At 37.3% G+C, this 19,460-nt stretch overlaps 1 protein-coding gene across 5 annotated transcripts in view; it reads left to right on the top strand.

The window, feature by feature from the left end:
* Nucleotides 1-19,460, top strand: part of BTRC (beta-transducin repeat containing E3 ubiquitin protein ligase) — a 182,628-nt gene that overhangs the window by 150,099 nt on the left and 13,069 nt on the right. For all 5 annotated transcript variants that reach the window (XM_018041149.1, XM_018041148.1, XM_018041147.1 and 2 more), the window contains 7 exons: nucleotides 3,949-4,180; nucleotides 9,891-10,077; nucleotides 14,594-14,690; nucleotides 15,299-15,436; nucleotides 15,911-16,029; nucleotides 17,705-17,954; nucleotides 18,442-18,560. In XM_018041149.1, coding sequence (XP_017896638.1) covers nucleotides 3,949-4,180; nucleotides 9,891-10,077; nucleotides 14,594-14,690; nucleotides 15,299-15,436; nucleotides 15,911-16,029; nucleotides 17,705-17,954; nucleotides 18,442-18,560 — 1,142 coding nt within the window. The remainder of the gene's footprint in view (nucleotides 1-3,948; nucleotides 4,181-9,890; nucleotides 10,078-14,593; nucleotides 14,691-15,298; nucleotides 15,437-15,910; nucleotides 16,030-17,704; nucleotides 17,955-18,441; nucleotides 18,561-19,460) is intronic.

Raw genomic sequence — 19,460 nt, 5'->3', positions numbered from 1 at the left:
AGGTTGAAGGCAGGAGGAGAACGGGACAACAGAGGATGAGATGGTTGGATGGCATCACTGATTCAATGGACATTCAGTTCAGTTCAGTTCAGTCACTCAGTCGTGTCTGACTCTTTGCGACATGAGTTAGAGCAAACTCCAGGAGACAGTGAAGGACAGGGAAGCTTGCTCCAATTCATGGGGTTGCAAAGAGTTGGACACAACTGAGCGACTGAACAACAGCAGCAGCAACACATATATTGTCAGATTTATTCCTGAGAATTACATGTTTTTTGATGCTACTGTAAATTGTATAGGCAGTTTTTTTAATATATATATATTTTAATGAAATTAGTATAGTGGCTACCCTTAGAGGGCTAGTAGCTTGAAAAAAGGAGCACAAGGCAGAGTTTGTGACCAAGGCACTAGTTACACAGTATGCTCACCTTGTGGAAATTCATCAAGCTATATACTTAAGATTATGTCCTTTTATGTATATTATATATTATACTTCATTAAAAATTAAAATAGAAAAGATATACTACCCAGTGAAATAGAATGATATATTTTCAAAAAAGAGAAAGAAAGCATAACTCCAGCAGTGTCATAAATTCATGAAGAGTGTCGATTTACTGAGCACTTTACTCTGTGCCATGTGGTGAGCTAAGCATACTTTTCTTAGATTATTTTGATCTTCACAAAATCCCAGTGGAATAGATTCTGTAATTAGCCCCATTTTACGGATGAGTGAAACAGAGTCTCAGAGAAAAATCAAGTTATTTATTCTATGTTACATAACTGGTAATTGAGGAGCTAAATTGAAGCCAGGTCTTTCTACTCTAAGGCCAGTGCTCTTAAAATAATGTGGTATGGTATAGTGGTAAAGGGTAACTCATTTGAAGTAATAATGGGTCTAAGGAATATGTCTTTCTGCCTGCAGTGAAATACTCTGTTTTAAGGGGCAGTGACTAGAGTGTATTACCAGTGGACAGTTTGCAAATACATGAACTCTCAGTTTATGCTTCATTTCTAATAGTGTTTTAACTCCCATTTATGATTGAATCATTGAAAGTATGAGAAAGTCTTGACTGAACTTTAACTCCTGCAGTGGGATAATCAATTTGTGAAATCCTTCAACACTTTTATCTGTTAATAGTCTAATAGCCACTGATCAAAGCATGAATCCCATTATTTTAGTAATATCTGGTTTGTTTACAGTATAAACAGAACACTTTCATTACCTTTCTGATTATTGTTCTCTGTTACTGATATTTCTGGTCTTTATCCAGGATATAGTACTCTGGCATCCAATTCCAGTCTATTTCTTCCTTTAAAAGACAAATATATAAAAGATGATGAGAAGTTTTGGTTGTTGGAATGAGAAGTGGTGTTTGGTCAAGCTTGCAAACCCACCTGTTTATTAGCTTTCAAACTCTTACTCCATATTTCACAAGTTTTCCTTTTCTGAGATGCACACAAATAGCCTACACAAAACAGCCCAGAAGTCCCCCAATGCCTGTTTCCAATAAGGTTCTTATTAATCATTTTTGGTCTTATATCATAGATGAAAATGGTATTTATGCTAGAAAACATCCAGCTCTGTCTATATCAGGGCTTGCTGTTCATAGTATCTGTTCCTTCTGTATAAATAGAATGGCTCATGCCATTCCTTTTTAAAAAAAATATTTTTCTGTTTATTTGGCTGGGCTGGGCCTTAGTTGTGGCACTCAAAGATGTTCAATCTTTGTTGCAGTGTATAGTATCTTTAGTTGCGGCATGGGAACTCTTAGTTGCAACATGTAGTATCTAGTTCCCTGACCAGAGATCCAACCTGGGCCCCTTGCATTGGGAATGTGGAGTCTTAACCACTTAACCACCAGGGAAATCCTGCTAATGCCATTCTTGAAAATATAGAACTATCACAGTATTGTTAACTGGCTGCATCCCAATTTAAAAAAAAAAAAAAGTTTTTTAAATAAATAAATTTAAAAATAAAACAGATGCTACAGGAGATGTTTATTTAAGCACAGACAGACAGCTTCTAGAATCTGTGGTGGTTCTTTGTGGTTTATTAAAATGTATCAGTAATATAATCTAGACCCCCCCAAAAAAGGAAATATACTTTCATCTATGTATTGAGAATCATTTGTAAAGAGGCCTATGTGTAGGAGTTAACCTGTAGAAATTAAACCAAGGCTGTGCCTTTAATAGCAGAAGTTGATTATCCAAATTTGGTACAGTTTGATGGCACATTCAATATGGCAAGAACTCCATAGTAACTCAGGTCTTCTTGCCACATTGGGACTTCTTCAGACAAATATGCCAAAGATCCATCAAGTTAGTTTGAAAAGTATAAGTACCTAGCTGTACCTGCCACTTTGTGGTTATCCTCTAAAGAAAATCAACTTTCTTTAGAGTAGCAAAATTTTCAGTTGATTTCTGAATCTTCTAGTGTTCCCCAGCTTCAAACTTGAATATAATCTTTGTCTCTCCCCCCACCCCAACCTCATACCCTATATATCCAGTTGATCAGCAAATTCACTTGACTCTGCCTTCAAAATATGCATTGAATCCCAGTTATTTCTCACCACATCTATAGCTACCACATAGTCCATAGTCCAAAAGATTGTTGTCTCTTCCATGGATTACTGTGAAGTAGCCAGGTAATTAATTAGTCTCCTGATTTCTATTCATGTCCTCTACAGCCTGTTCTCCACATAGCAATGATCCTTTTAAAAGATTTCAGATCATATAATGCTCAGGCTTCTAGGTGCTTCTCCATGTGATCTCTTCCTGCATAGCTTCTCATCCTCTCCAGGAGAGAAGCCGCAGTTTTTTACATAATGGCTCAAGGGTCTAAGGCAGAGTAAGCAGAAGTTGGCTAAGCCCAGAAGTCCCAGAATGTTACTTTCTCCTCATTCTTTTAGTCAAAGCCCAGATTCAAAGGCTGAGACAAACTACTGAGGAGAAACAGAATTCACGTTCAGGGAGGGAGGGAGTCCTTTGTAACCAAATTGTTACATTGTGGTTTTTTTAAGTGCTACATAACAAATTACCACAAACTTAACAATTTAAAATAATACCTTTTCATTAGCTCACTGTTCTCTAGGTCAGAAATCTGACATAGCAAGACTGGGTTCTCTGCTCGGAGTATCACAAGGCTGAAAGCAATGTGTTGGTCTGAGCTGAGTTCTCATTTAGGAAAAGAAATCTCAGCTCGTTGATGGCTCCTTGCCTTTGTAGGATTGAGGTCACCATTTTCTTATATTTCTAGCTTGCTATACCTACTATAATGTGAGTTATTGGTGGTAGAAACTATGTTATTTTTGTTAAGTGTTGTATTCCTAGCACCTGGGACAGTGTTTAGAACATTATAGATGCTCAATTAATATTTATTGAATGAACCAGTTAATATTAAAGACTTTATGGCATATAATTTTGATGACAACAGGATTTGGGAGGAGTGGGGAAAAGAAAAGGGTATATTGAGCATTGATGTTATTTAAGCTTTATCTCTAAAGGTACCGGGGTCTCAAATTATTCATTGGCTTTTCTTTGCATGGAGGATTTCTTACTTAACTATTAAAAAATAAGTTGTGAGTAAGTAATTGTATAAATGCACACTAATGGGTATATACAAGAAAAAGCCAATTAGCTTTTTTGCTTGCTAGTCATAACATGCTTTCATTGGTTTTCATCTATATATCTCCAAATAATGTTTTCCTATGAACTTTTGGAAATGGATGCCTTGTCATCCAACAGTATTCCTGATTTGCCAATTTACTGTGGTTATTTCTGTGGCTTTTCCATATAATTGCTGTTTGCAAACATCCAGTTACTAATAAAATAACAGAGTGAGTTCCATCAAACAGACAAACATAACATAGCATGCCAGACTGGAAAATCATATAATTTCCCTTATTTCAATACTGACTGTTATATGTTTCTTTCAATCCACCTCTTCTGCAGACAAAACTTGCCAATGGCACGTCCAGTATGATTGTGCCCAAGCAGCGGAAACTCTCAGCAAGCTATGAGAAGGAGAAGGAACTGTGTGTCAAATATTTTGAGCAGTGGTCAGAATCCGATCAAGTGGAATTTGTGGAACATCTTATATCCCAAATGTGTCATTACCAACATGGGCACATAAACTCATATCTTAAACCTATGTTGCAGAGGGATTTCATAACTGCTCTGCCAGGTATGTGTACAGGTGTTTGTAAGGCGTTAATTTGCCTGAAAGATATGTTACACTAGTAATCATACTGAATCTTCAGTTCTGTTTCTCTTTAAAAAAATCTTTGTTGGCTTGATTTTTATGAACTATTTTAATAGTACCTTCTTGGGATATAAGTACAAAAAAATCCAACTCTTTAAAGAGACTCCTTTTTCCCCTCTCTTCTCCCTGTCTCTATTCACCCTATTTTTACTCACATGTAGGTTTAAATAACATCTTTTCTGAGGTATTATCTGGTTTGAGATGTGTCTTTTATAGTGTCTTAGTTTTAAGGTATGTTAACATATTTGAATTTCTTTGGGAATTTATCAACAGAATATTTACTTTGTATGAATGAATAAGAAGCATTTTTTATCAAATATTTTAGAAAGAAGTGTATCTCAGGAGCCTTGTTGTGATATTAAGTATGTAAATTCCAGGCTTTACAATCTCACTGCTTAGTAACTAAATAGCTGTTATAAACTATTGCATATTTTTTATTGTATGTTTTTTAAAATGTATTTGTGCATACACACACACACACACACACTTTTGAAAGTGCTGTGGTGGTTTCACTGAATGCTTAATGGTGATCTGGGATGCTCCGTAGGCATCACTATTTGGGGAAAATGATGTATCAGGAAAATATAAGGCTCTCACCCATGTTAAAAGTCTGTTTTTTTTTAAAAGTAGTACAAAAATGAGTGAATTTCTAAAATATAGTCTTATCTTTCTTTTTCAGTTGTTTCCTGATTGTAGCACTTACTGGAAATTTAGAAAATTCAAAAATGTTTAAAAAGTAAAAACATTTTCCAGAACCCTGCCATTCAGAGAGAACTACTAGTGTGTTCTTAATATTTTTCCTAGGTGTATATATTTCCCTCATAAGTGTTTGCAACATTTTTATTCTTACTCTATTCTCTTAATGTGTTTTCCTAAGTGTTGGTTCCTTTAAAAAACAAATTTTTATAGTCATGTATATTATTTATGATGGTTGAAACACATATTATTTAAACCCTTTATTGAGCAGTTCAGTTCAGTCACTCAGTCGTGTCCAACTCTTTTCGACCCTATGAACCACAGCACGCCAGGCCTCCCTGTCCATCACCAACTCCCGCAGTCCACCCAAACCCATGTCCATTGAGTTGGTGATGCCATCCAACTATCTCATCCTCTGTCGTCCACTTCTCCTTCTTCCCTCAATCCTTCCCAGCATCAGGGTCTTTTCCAATGAGTCAGCTCTTTGCACCAGGTGTCCAAAGTATTGGAGTATCAGTTTCAACATCAGTCCTTCCAATGAACACCCAGGACTAATATCCTTTAGGATGGACTGGTTGGATCTCCTTGCAGTCCAAGGGATTCTCAAGAGTCTTCTCCAACACCACAGTTCAAAAGCATCATTCTTCTGCGCTCAGCTTTCTTTATAGTCCAACTCTCACATCCATACATAACCACTGGAAAAACCAATAGCCTTGACTAGACGGACCTTTGTTGGCAAAGTAATGTTTCTACTTTTTAATATGCTGTGTAGGTTGGTCATAACTTTCCTTCCAAGGAGTAAGTGTCTTTTAATTTCATGGCTGCAATCACCATCTGCAGTGATCTTGGAACCCAGAAAAATAAAGTCAGCCACTGTTTCCATTGTTTCCCCATCTATTTGCCATGAAGTGATGGGACCGGATGCCATGATCTTAAGCCAACTTTTTCACTCTCCTCTTTCACTTTCATCAAGACGCTTTTTAGTTCCTCTTCACTTTCTGCCATAAGGGTGGTGTCATCTGCATATCTGAGGTTATTGATATTTCTCCCAAAATCTTGATTCCAGCTTGTGCTTCATCCAGCCCAGCGTTTCTCATGATGTACTCTGCATAGAAGTTAAGTAAGTGGGGTAACAATATACAGCCTCGACGTACTCCTTTTCCAATTTGGAACCAGTCTGTTGTTCCATGTCCAGTTCTAACTGTTGCTTCCTAACCTGCATACAGATTTCTCAAGAGGCAGGTCAGATAGTCTGGAATTCCCATCTCTTTCAGAATTTTCCACAGTTTATAGTGATCCACCCAGTCAAAGGCTTTGGCATAGTCAATAAAGCAGAAAGAGATGTTTTTCTGGAACTCTCTTGCTTTTTCCATGATCCAGCAGATTTTGGCATTTTGATCTCTGGTTCCTCTGCCTTTTCTAAAACCAGCTTAAACATCTGGAAGTTCACAGTTCACGTATTGCTGAAGCCTGGCTTGGAGAATTTTGAGCATTAGTTTACTTGCATGTGAGATGAGTGCAATTCTGTGGTAGTTTGAGCATTCTTTGGGATTGGAATGAAAACTGACCTTTTCCAGTCCTGTGGCCACTGCTGACTTTTCCAAATTTGCTGGCATATCGAGTGCAGCACTTTCACAGCATCATCTTCCAGGATTTGAAATAGCTCAATTGGAATTCCATCACCTCCACTAGCTTTGTTCGTAGTGATGCTTTTAACGCCTACTTGATTTCACATTCCAGGATGTCTGGCTCTAGGTGAGTGATCATACCATCATGATTATCCGGGTCGTGAAGATCTTTTTTGTACAGTTCTTTTTTTATTCCTGCCGCCACTTCTTAATATCTTCTGCTTCTTTTAGGTCCCTACCATTTCTGTCCTTTATTGAGCCCATCTTTGCATAAAATATTCCCTTGGTATCTCTAATTTTCTTGAAGAGATCTCTAGTGTTTCCCATTCTGTTGTTTTCCTCTGTTTCTTTGCATTGATCGCTAAGGAAGGCTTTTTTATCTCTTCTTGCTATTCTTTGCAACTCTGCATTCAAATGGATATATCTTTCCTTTTCTCCTTTGCTTTTTGCTTCTCTTCTTTTCACAGCAATTTGTAAGGCCTCCTCAGACAGCCATTTTGCTTTTTTGCATTTCTTTTCTTAAGAATGGTCTTGATTCCTGTCTCCTGTACAATGTCACGAACCTCCGTCCATAGTTCATCAGGCACTCTGTCTATCAGATCTAGTCCCTAAAATCTGTTTCTCACTTCCACTGTATAGTCATAAGGGATCTGATTTAGATCATACCCGAATGGTCTAGTGGTTTTCCCTACTTTCTTCAATTTCAGTCTGAATTTGGCAATAAGGAGTTCATGGTCTGAGCCACAGTCAGCTCCTGGTCTTGTTTTTGCTGACTGTATAGAGCTTCTCCATCTTTGGCTGCAAAGAATATAATCAATCTGATTTCAGAGCGTTTAGGTAGTTTAAAATGTTTTTTCCATTATAAACTATGCTGTGGTGGTATTCTTGCCTGGAGAATCCCAGGGACAGAGGAGCCTAGTGGGCTGCTGTCTATGGGATCGCACAGTGTTGGACATGACTGAAGCAACTTAGCATCCATGCATGCATTGGAGAAGGAAATGGCAACCCACTCCAGTATTCTTGCCTGGAGAATCCCAGGGACAGAGAAGCGTGGTGGGCTGCCGTCTATGGGGTCGCACAAAGTCAGACGCGACTGAAGCGACCTAGCAGCAACAGCAGCAGTAGTGGACATTCTTATTCATTTTTTGGGCATCCTAGAAAAAAAAATACCAGAAGTGGGATTCCTATATTAAAGAACTATGAACATTTTTAAGGCTTCTAATACATGTGCTAAACTATCCTCTAAGAAAACTATACCAACTTAAACCCTCTCTCAAACTGCATTTTACCACTTTGTTTAATCTTTGCCAATTATATCTTTTAAAAAATTTGTTTTTCCAAAATTGGAATTTAAATTGCCCTTTAAAACAAAAGAAATGCCTATTTATATCTTTGAAATAAACATTTTTAAGTTGAATTTGTACTTACATCTTCTGTTAAATAGAATAGATTTCTGCCCATTCTTCACTCATTGGATTTTATTTTAGCCATAGGCAAGCAGTTTTCTTTGTGCAATCTGTGTGTACCTCATTATTGTGCTCTCCCCAATCACTGAGACATGTTACAATCTCTAGCATGTACCACTAAGAATTGAACAGGAGATGATTAGACTTGTGTATTCTTTGCCTAATACTGATCTCTGATGTATATCTGCTGACCACTTTATAAGATACTAAATCATCAGTCTAATGCTTTATGGGCACTTTAGCTTATGAACCTACACCATCTGGCTACAGTTAGTAAACCAAACTACTTCAAAAAATGCCTGTAATCCATTAATGTAATGGGTTTGTTTGGAGTGTTAGGTGAAATTACTTCCAAAGACTTATTACAAGGACATAGTGAAAGATCAGGAGCAATTTGATGCTAGCCACTAAAAACACAGGAATGCATTTTGGGAACTTCTGATAGTATAGAAAAGTTCAATATAAAGATGGAGAAATTGAACCTTTACTGTATTTTGTATGATGAACTAATTATTATATCTTTAATTGGCTTATAGTCATGTTTCTTTAATAAGAATTAGGTGATGAATGCCTCCATCTGCTTGTGCTTAAATATGAACATGTGATGCCAGCCAAACAAGATCCATTTAATGCTTTCTTTTCCAAATCTGTTGAAGAATGTGACTGACATCCATATAATTTTTATAATTAAAATAATGTTTAAGCACATTTAGATTGTTGCTAATGGCGTCCAAATGTATCTTTGTATGATTCAGGGGAAGGAAACAAAATGAAATGTGATATTATCTCTCTTGCTTGTTAAGTTTGTGCCTAAGGTAATCAGAGTATCACAGAATCTTTCTGCACTATATAAGTCTTTAGCAAATCTCTGATATGTTACCTTAAAGAGAAATGACTTTGAATATTTTTTGTCTCACTGTGAATTAGAACAGCAGCCAAAAGTTCTATTAATATGAACATCCTATTTTATGGGATCTGTTCTTCTGAGGCCCCTGTATAGATTTGGGTGATAGAGCATTTTAATTGGGAAGCCCACCCAGTTTACACAATCCAAGATCTGCTTCCCCTGTTTTTCTCTGTATATCCTACAAAAACCGTCTCTGAAATTTCTAAGTTGTCTATTGGTCTGGGATTTTTTTTTTTTTTTTTTTGGCCAACTGTCATTTAGGCTTTATAGCAGCAACTGTTCTCAAATATACTTTTTAAACATCTAAAATTAAACTCGAACTTGGATATACCTCTCAGTCATTCCTCTTGGGATGTTCCTATACCAACCTGTATTTTCTTTTTCTCTCCTTTCTGCATGCCCAGAATTCTATAGTCCAGAACATTCTGACTTAGTGCCTCTCCCACAGTACATTTAAAGGATATTTCTTTTACTGAACAGCTTTGGAACTGCAGCAGTAATAGAAACAGAATGAGAAATGGACCTAATATAAAGAATTGGGGTAGAGATGGGGGGGTCTGAATCACAGAGTTTGAGATGCCATCCATAGAACATCCCCTAGTGCTGAAATCCATATAGATAGATGTGAATTGTTTTCTGAAATCCTTTTTATTTTTAATGTCTTGGGGGGTTTGCTGGTTGTTAGTTTTCGCTTCCTTATCTAAAGGAAGATGGAAAATACTGTTCATTTCTGTAACCTTATAGAAAAATTATTGACACTCATTTTAGCCAAGTCTGTTTGAAAAAGAAACTGGACCACACTTAGGGACAATGATGTGCCTTCATAGCAGAATAAATGCTGTTCCTGTTTAAAGGACTTTCTGTTTAAAAAAAAAAAAAATCATTCACCACCATCCATGTCTTTTTTTTTCTTTGCCTCCACTCCCCACCAAAAGCTCGGGGTTTAGATCACATTGCTGAGAACATCCTGTCATACTTGGATGCCAGATCACTATGTGCTGCTGAACTTGTGTGCAAAGAATGGTACCGAGTGACATCTGATGGCATGTTATGGAAGAAGCTCATCGAAAGAATGGTCAGGACAGATTCTCTGTGGAGAGGCCTGGCAGAACGAAGAGGCTGGTGAGCCTTTTAACATTGTTACTCTTTAGAGAGCTACAGGATCTGGCCTTTCACTCTATGGAATACAGTATTATTGGGAACCAGCAAGACCACTTATCTTTTGATACACTGATTTTGCTCTTTTATAGCAAAAAGTGTTAAATAGTTGTTCATGTACTTGGCAGTTTTTCTTTTGACCAGTCACTCACTCATAAGTGATATAATAATGTGTTAAGCTGCTTTGCAAGAAACGATTAAAAAAAAAAACTACCAGCCCTCCTCTTTGACTGTTTTCTTTTTCAGATTTTTTTGCCTTTAGCCTTTGCCTGTGGTGTTCTATCAACTTTGTAATCAAAATTATTTTTATGCCCAACTAGAATAAGAACTCAAGCCTTCAGAAAGAGAAGAAATTGGAATTTAGTATAAATCATTGTTTCTTTTTAAGACTCTTAAATTTTCTCAAGATTTTTTACTGCTTAATCCTGAATCCTGTAAGACATTATGTAGTTACCAGCCTGAGAGCAACAGAATTCCCCAGTTTTGTTCTTGTTCTTTTAATGTAACGGTACCATTTCTTTAGAACTTCTGGAAGATGTCTTCTATATATAATTTTCTCTTGGATGATTCTCTATAATGTCATTTTTAAAAAGTTGGGTGTGAATACTTCATAAATAAAATAAAGGTGGTGACATATTAACTATTTTAGTTGATAGTGATGCACCAGCAGGCATGTGTATGCTCAGTGATATCCTGAGCAATTAATTTCATGAGTTGTTTATCTTGGATCATGAAGACATACAGAACAGTTAAGAATGGAGAATCAGCTTTTCTTAACAATTTTTCATAAAAGTATAGTTGGCTCCCTTTTTTTGCATCTTTTAAATTCATTAATGTACAATAAATAAAATGACCTCCAAATATTATACCAAGTAATTCAAGAGATTTCTGTCATTCTGGCTATTAGAAGGTTTTAAAATTTCTCCCAAATTCAATTAAATTAGGAGGCAAATACCAGGGAATTTTTGGCTATAAAAAATTGCATAAATGAAAATATATTATTATTTCTCCTTCCCAAGTATGTTTCTCTTACTTTCACTTATTTCACTGTATGGAAGAATGGAAACCTTATCTTTGATAACTTAATTCATACTTTGGAAATAAACTATATTGTATAATAAAGTAAAAGACTATATGGCATTCAAAGCCTATCATTTTCTTAAGCATGTCAGGACTAGCCTTAGAAAGGAACCAGTTGCTTACTTGGGAAAATTTTAGGGCAACTAGGAATATTCCTCTACCCTTCGAGGGGTGGGGGAAAGAAAAGAAAATCTTCTCCAAATAACTTCTGACCCAAAATTTCACTTGTAGAGATGCATTCTCATAGCTTATAAAGGTTTTGTTCCCTGTTAAAATGTTCTTTGTTCCCATTTGGACTGTAAATGACAGTAAACTTTTATCAGATGTTGAGACTTTACAGTCTCTTTTTGAAGTCAGGGAGAGTAAGAAGTAGATGGGCAAATCTTGACAGATATGTATGAAAATACCAAAGATAAAAGGCTTCAGAGTTATGCTTAGGGTTAATTAAACCCTAAAAGAGGGTTAAAGATCTCTTATGTTAGTTACACAGAAGGAAAAAAAAAGATCATTGAACAGGTGGCTTCTTGGCCTTTTAAAAGGGTATGTAAATAAAGGTATAGCTGAGAAATAATTTAGGATCAGCACTAATTATCACTCTTTCTCCTATCTCTTCAACCACAGAAACCCATTCCTACTCTTTTGAGTATCCTTTAGAGTTCTGACTGTATTCCTTTGTCTTTGGCCATATATATCACCTTAGCTTGATATAGATCCCTGAGATTTCAAATATTTGTTCACCCCATGAAGACTGCCTCTATTATCCCCTTGACAGTATGTGGCTGCTTATGTTTACGTGTTGCCTTTCTTCTTGTGTTAGTAGTTCTTCCTCACTTTAAAAAACAATAGTCTGGAAAAAAAAAAAAAAAACCAATAGTCTGCAATCACTTTTTCATTTTTCTCTTGCAAGTTGTCTTACTAAGCCTTTGTCAATAAAGCCTTTCTGTTATACTGCCTCTCCCCAAATGCTGTCTTTGAAAACTTCTTCCATTTCCTTCAACCAAAAATAAATAAATACAGTTTTCTAAAAAAGCTTTGAGTTTAATTTCTACTCTACAGTTGTATTTTATATCTAGATAAATTTGACAGTCTCCCCCTAGGACATGAACTCTTATTTTCTCTCTTGAATAATACTGAAGATGCTCTCTCTGCTTAGTAATAGTAACTCTTAAAAGTGTAATAAAAGACCACTTGGGATAAGTCCATTTTCTTAATCAGCAGATCACATTTTATGATAACATTCTGAATTTAATATTTAGCATTTATCATGTTCTCACACTCTTAAAAGTACTAGGCATTTCACATAGAAGTGGTCCCTGTTGTCAGAGAGCTTCCATCGTGAAAGGTTTTGACTTATAAAATAGATATAGACTGAACAACCAGTTTTCAACATTTAGCCATCCTTTTTTGTAGCACCTTTAACTTGAAGAAAGTCAGATGCTTTAGCATGGCAAGATAAATACAGTGGGATAGAAAATGAGATCAGAGGTTTACAGGATTTCTCTTTCCTGAGAATGTAGAGGAGTTTCATTGTATATTAAAAAAAAATCCTGGGGTCCCTGTATGCAATTGCCAGAGGTTAAAAAGAAGATAAGAATGAGGAATGGTGAGCTTTGAGAGACAATACAGTAGTTAAGAGTGTGACCTCTGAAGTCAGACTTAGATTCAAATCCTAGGTCTTCTCACTAGCTGTGTGACCTTGGACAAGTTGCTTAGCTTCCCTGACATTTGATTTCTTCACCTGCCAAATGAATATAGTTATTCTTAACCTCATTAAAGGATGTCGACATTGAAACTGTTAAATTGTAATTATTAACCAGATTTTTGGGTGGGGGGGGGGGGGGCCCTTGCTATGGCGGCTTATGGGATCTTAGTTCAACCTGGGCACCTGGCAGTGGAAGCGCTGAGTCCTAACCACTAGACCACCAAGGAGTTCTCTAATAACCAGATTTAGGACCTCTTCATTCAAAATTTGTTTGCCTATAATGTATTTATAGAATAATTATTGTTTAGAAAACTGTATCTTTAAGCCCTAATTATTTCCAAATGTGTCTTGTTTGTCCCTTTCTTTGTTTTGGTGTATCATGCTTCTTGCTCCTATTATAGTCCCTTTAAAAAGACAGTTATTTTAGCCTCTCTGCTGTGGATTTCCCTTTCTGTATCAACACAGAAGTCAGAGCCAGCTACCTTCCTGATAGGAAATTTTCTCAACTAATTTTCAAGGTGTATAATAGGAAGAGGGCAGGGGAGAAGTGCTCCTGGAGACATTGAACAATTAATTATATTGTAATGGAGCTATAGAGGGAGGCGTGGATGACTGGCCCAGAGAAAACATGGTTTCTCTGGTGCCAGGATTACACTCAGAGGCATTTCTGCCTGTCTCTACTTTGCAAGGCACAGTGCCAGTGAGAACAGCAGTTAGTACACCCATAGTGGGGTTTACTAGCTTCCACACCGTGTTTGGTGGGTTCTTAACTTCAGGATGAGGAATTAAATTTTTTACCCAGCAGGAAGTGATTGCCATTTACTGATTTTTTTTTTGTAGCAAAGATCTAGCTTGGGATATAAGTATTCCAGAGATGTGCTGTCATAAGGAAGGAGATGCTAACAAATGTTGCTCACTGGAGTCAAGGAAAGGCAATAAAATCCATGTATGTATGTACATAGCCAGGAACACACCTGTGAAAGTCGATTTTGTGCCTTAGACTTGACAGCACAGTGCTCTCAGGCTTTTTTTTTTTTTTTCTGCTTTCATACTTGCTGCTGGACACTCCTGTGATCCCTTCGTTTTCTGTTGAAATTGCTCCTTTTAAAGCATACCAGCAGCCTGGGTGCCTGAGTCACCAATACACCTTTCTGCATATAACTGGAGACTAGTAAAAGTTAACTCTGTGACACAGGCATTCCTGCTGCCCACAATGCTAGGCTCCACTACACTGGCACAGCTTTACTCAATGAAGGGAAGTCTGTGGGGCATGTGCCTAGTTCAGTGTTTGTAGTTATCACCACTAACAAAATTTTCATAAGGTAAGGCCAGTAAGTCTGTCTCTACAGAGGCCTGATAGTCAGTAGATGAATTGTGACTATAAACATTCCATTTGTCTATTGACATAATATTCCTGAAGGCCTGACACTCTGATGTCCTACACTAGAAATCATCATGTTTTACCCAAAAGCAAATCATTGTTGGCAGAATTCCTTTAGCCCAGAAAGTTGCTCGTTAACATGGGAGCAACTTTCAGGGAGTTGCTCCTGAAATCGAGTTTAGCTTCACACTTCTCCAGCCTAGTTATGGAGATTATATGGAATGGTAATTGTGAAAATGCTTTGAAGAAATAGGAAGTACCTTGTAAATGTATGGGAGGGATATGATTTTTACTGAGAAATATTTGTTGTGTTTTAGGGGACAGTATTTGTTCAAAAACAAACCTCCTGATGGAAATGCACCTCCCAACTCTTTTTATAGAGCACTTTATCCTAAAATTATACAAGACATTGAGGTAAGAATCTATCTATATTTGGGTATTTGCCAAATACTAGAGAATCATCAACATTCTTCAGTAACAGCATTGTTACAGCAAACCCAATAGGGTTTATTGATGTGGGTTAAAAATCAATTTCTTTACAAGTGAATAGGGTAGGTAAAATATAGTAAATAGCCAGGCAAAAAATGTAAAGCTTTTGAAAACTGTTTATTGATAGATAAATAGTTTAGAGAGAGAATATGATAACAGCAGTGGAAATGTTTAAAAGTTGCACTTATAAACCATTATTCAAATATCTTCTGAATTGAGTCTCTGTGGAAGTTCACTGGTAGAAATGCCACCTCAAATGTAAGATGAGCACTGAGTAGCTAACCTCATGTGGTTCATACCTTCCCCTCTGTTGGCGAACAGTCTCTCTCCAGAAGGTTTATTATTTAGTCAAACAAGTTATATACAGGAGAGTTCTAGGAAATAAATCTTTAATTACTTTGCAAATGAAAAAGTGTTTTACAGCGTTAAATAGAAGCTTTTCTAAAAAATGCCGTAAGTTCTGCATATCCAGTAAAACACTAAGCATCTAGTCCTTTCCTAATTACTACTTCTTTACCATTCCTTCTTCTCAGACAATAGAATCTAATTGGAGATGTGGAAGACATAGCTTACAGAGAATCCACTGCCGAAGTGAAACAAGCAAAGGAGTTTACTGTTTACAGTATGATGATCAGAAGATAGTAAGCGGCCTTCGAGACAACACAATCAAGGTGAGGTCTCTTCAGTTATGGGGAGGTAGCTGAAGGGGTAAGGATGACCACAGTGTAAAGCAACCCAAAGCATAAACTCTAAACGATATTTCCAGAAAGTGAAAGTTTTAGATTATTTCCAGTCCAAAAGCCAAAATCATTTCCTTAAGGGAAAAATGCCTGCTTCTCCCCAGAAACTCATACATATGGATAGTGCTAGGGTTAAATTCTCCTTGAAGTGCACTGAATGGGCTGTTACTCTTTTGGGCCCTCACATAATTATAGGCCAACCCTGTTCCCGAATGAAAAGGGTCAAGTCTGCATTATACTGAAGCCACATATGTAGAAGTGCTTAGCTCTACCTGCAGGAAAGAGTGCATTCCACACTACTCTGGGCTTTGATTGTTTGGGGGAATCAAATACATAATAGAGCCTGCAAGTCTCTGCACCACCCCATTATCATGGTGATCAAAAGGATCTTGTTTGCCATCCTAGATCTGGGATAAAAGCACATTGGAATGCAAGCGGATTCTCACAGGCCACACAGGTTCTGTCTTGTGTCTCCAGTATGACGAGAGGGTGATCATAACTGGGTCGTCGGATTCCACGGTCAGGTAGAAACTTTCAAATGATCTTTTGAACTCTGAGATATCAGATTCACTCCGTTCTGCCTTAGATAGTGATTTTGTTTGTATCTGCATGAACACAATTATGAAACTTCATAACCAAAGAAGAATAAGCAATCAGCTCCCCCCATCACTGTGTCAGTCTAGAACTGGAAGACTTGATTTAGGAATGGTTACGGTAAGTTTACATTTTTGTACATTTAAGAAACTACATATTATGTTTTTGTTTGGGGGAATCATGTATTATAGAAACTTGGTAAACTTTGCATTTTTTACAAAAACCGCCTCACAGGGGAATGACATGAATGGAATGAAGCCTTCCTTTCAGGTGGTTATAACTGTAGTACAGGCATGCATTATCTCCTTTAAAATGTGTACAGGTGAGCAATACTCTCTCTTGCCAGCCCCTCCCCTGCTGTCCCTGCAGTTTTTAATTGCAAGCTTCACTCTGGGAGGGGCCTTCAATTTCCAGAGGCGTTAGTGATTTGATGACACAGTCATTATGCTGCTGGAGTCCAGTGTAGCTTGAGTTCTGGGTACCAGCAGAACTGCTGGAAACCTCTGTTAGGAATTTTGCCTTGAGCTAAAGGATTTAGCAAACATAATGCATCAAAAGTAACTTTAAAAAATAGGGAGAAAAAAAGCAGTTAACGGCATTGTTAGATTCTCTGAAGTTAAATGTTTACCATTCCAAATTATCCTCTGTGAATAGAAAAGGCTATTCGTGTTTTCTTGTCTTTTGACTTAAAGGCATAGCAAATTCAGTTCATAGAGTTATCAGCATTTAACATTTATTGGTGCTTGTGGAGTGCCTTAAGGAAGTTTAAAGATTGTAGAGGCTAACATCGTTTATTGAACAAGGGAAAAAATGATTTTCAAAGAGAGAGGGTTAAATTGGAAAAAAAATAAAATGTATTGTAAAAAAACAAAGTAAGTATACAGAATGAGTGATCAAAGTAAAATACACCTTCACAAAAATTTCTCAAGCTATCTAAGGGTCCTGCACTCTGCTGTGAAGCCCATATTTATATTGGGGTGGCTGGTCTTGATCCCTACACTCATTCAGAGCACAGAAATGGGGCCTTATGTTTAGAGTCTAGGTAATTTTACGCCTTGATCTGTGTGGTGAAAACTAAGGCCCAAGGCCATCAAGCTCAAATCCACAGTACTAAGTCAGTCTATTACAGAAGGTTCTTGGCCTGTGTCAGTTCTAGGACCCGAGGGCTCTTTGTGGGACCACCAACGCTGCAGTTATTAGCAAAATTCCCACCAGTTTAAAATGTATCAGATTAAATGTCAGAAGGTTTATGATAATCTTGAAGTTTGGGAACAATTTGCTGGTGATGGTTGCTGCACCCTCATTTCAGCACCCTGCAGCTAGCCCAGATTTCAAGTTGTGTGTCTTAAGGATTGCATACTGGCAGTATCCCATCCCCTTCCTCTTCCCGCTTTCCCAGTCCAGTCCTCTAACTATCACTTCCCCATGGTCCATTAGTACACTTCACCTCAGCTCAACTTTAGAGCTACAAAAGGAGAATAAGGTATACCATTAACTGTGAGAAATAGGGTGGGAGTGGTGGGAAGTGAGGTAATCCAGTACTTAAAATAGATTGTAGCATGAATTTCACCGCAATCTCAGATAACCGTAATATTTTTGTTCCAGGGTGTGGGATGTAAATACAGGTGAAATGCTGAACACATTGATTCACCATTGTGAAGCAGTTCTGCACTTGCGTTTCAATAATGGCATGATGGTGACCTGCTCCAAAGACCGTTCCATTGCAGTATGGGATATGGCCTCCCCAACTGACATCACCCTCCGCAGGGTGCTTGTCGGACACCGAGCTGCAGTCAATGTTGTAGACTTTGATGATAAGTACATCGTTTCTGCATCTGGGGATAGGACTATAAAGGTAATGAGGCATTTTTCAGTAAGTCCCCACCTTAGAGTAGGGGAGTTCATATGGATATCTTCTCAAGGACAATTTTATATTTAACCCTCACTGTAGAATACTTAATATTTATTTAAATCAGATACTAGTTTATGTAATGAATCAGATAGATCATGTGACAATTTGGGTTAGGTTTTTATTCCTGTAAATAATGGTGAGTATGAAAAAGGCAGGGGTAATTTTAGGTTCAAGATTTGTCTACAAGGCGAGATTGACCCCATAAGAGGACATCAACCTGAGGATTTCTCATATGATAGCAACCAGCTACAAATTAGCCCTATATTACTGTGAATTAAACTTGTCATCTGGGATTTGACTTGGATTGGTTTAAGACATTGAATTTCCCCTGCTAGTTCAGTCCCATTTTCTGCTTCCCTAAAACTGCAGTTGCCATAGATTTTACTAATAAAAGCACCAAATCAACTGCCAAATGACATTTCTGTTTCAGGTGTGGAACACAAGTACTTGTGAATTTGTACGGACCTTAAATGGACACAAACGCGGAATTGCCTGTTTGCAGTACAGAGACAGGCTGGTCGTGAGTGGCTCATCTGACAACACAATCAGGTGAGCAGCAGGTGCCCTTGCCCAGAAGGGATCACTCTTATCCTGCCATTTATTGTTTGTGCACAGACCAAAGGAATTGTCGACTGTGTTCTGTTTATAATAATACATTTTTCAGTTTTCTGTGGCTTCTTACAGGTTAAAAGTTTGCCCCAAGCAGAGAGACCGCACAGCAAAGCCTTTTGTTGATGTGTTTCCTTCCTGTAGTAGTTTTATCACCAGATAGACCTATTTAAAAGGAACTTCTTGAATGAGGAAGTGAGCAAGAGAAATAAAAATGGAGGTTGAAGGCCCTTCTCTAAATTTCTCCTGTCTGCAGTTGATAAGTGCTAATAAATAGCTAAAGGGCTTTTCTCTTTGCCAGTATTTTTAAAAAAAGAAAATAGATTTGTTCCCCTACTAGAAGTTGTACAATTTTGGGTTTTTTAGCATTACATAATGGGTCAGGGACCTACCAGCCTTCGAAATTATGAACAACTTATGAAGAATCCTCAAATTGAAGTACTTTTCGGTGTTTTCCCTTCATGAAAATGAATGACACACATATGCATAGAATTTGAAAGATTTATCAACCCTCTCCCCTCCTTCAAAGAAGTGCTAAGGGAATGAAAAAGCCATTGAAAAAACGACAGACAGACATTGTTATATCTAAGGAAATTAGCATTCCTAGAAATCATGTGGATTGGTCAGAAGGCATACATAATTTAAATTGGTATATAAAAATTTTTGAGAACTTACTTTGCATTTCCATTATATGAGAAAAACTGTCCTGAACAGTGGGGTGAAAGCTGAGGGTGTCCTCAGTGATAGAGGTACACATATTTTGTGAGAGCAGGATGTCACCGTTCCTGTATCTCATTCTTATTTAATTGTGGTTTCCAGAAATATTATGTTTCTTGGCTT

Source organism: Capra hircus, chromosome 26, assembly GCF_001704415.2.
Source record: "Capra hircus breed San Clemente chromosome 26, ASM170441v1, whole genome shotgun sequence".
NCBI classification, from domain to species: Eukaryota; Metazoa; Chordata; class Mammalia; order Artiodactyla; family Bovidae; genus Capra; species Capra hircus.
This window is presented reverse-complemented; position numbering and strand designations above follow the sequence as displayed.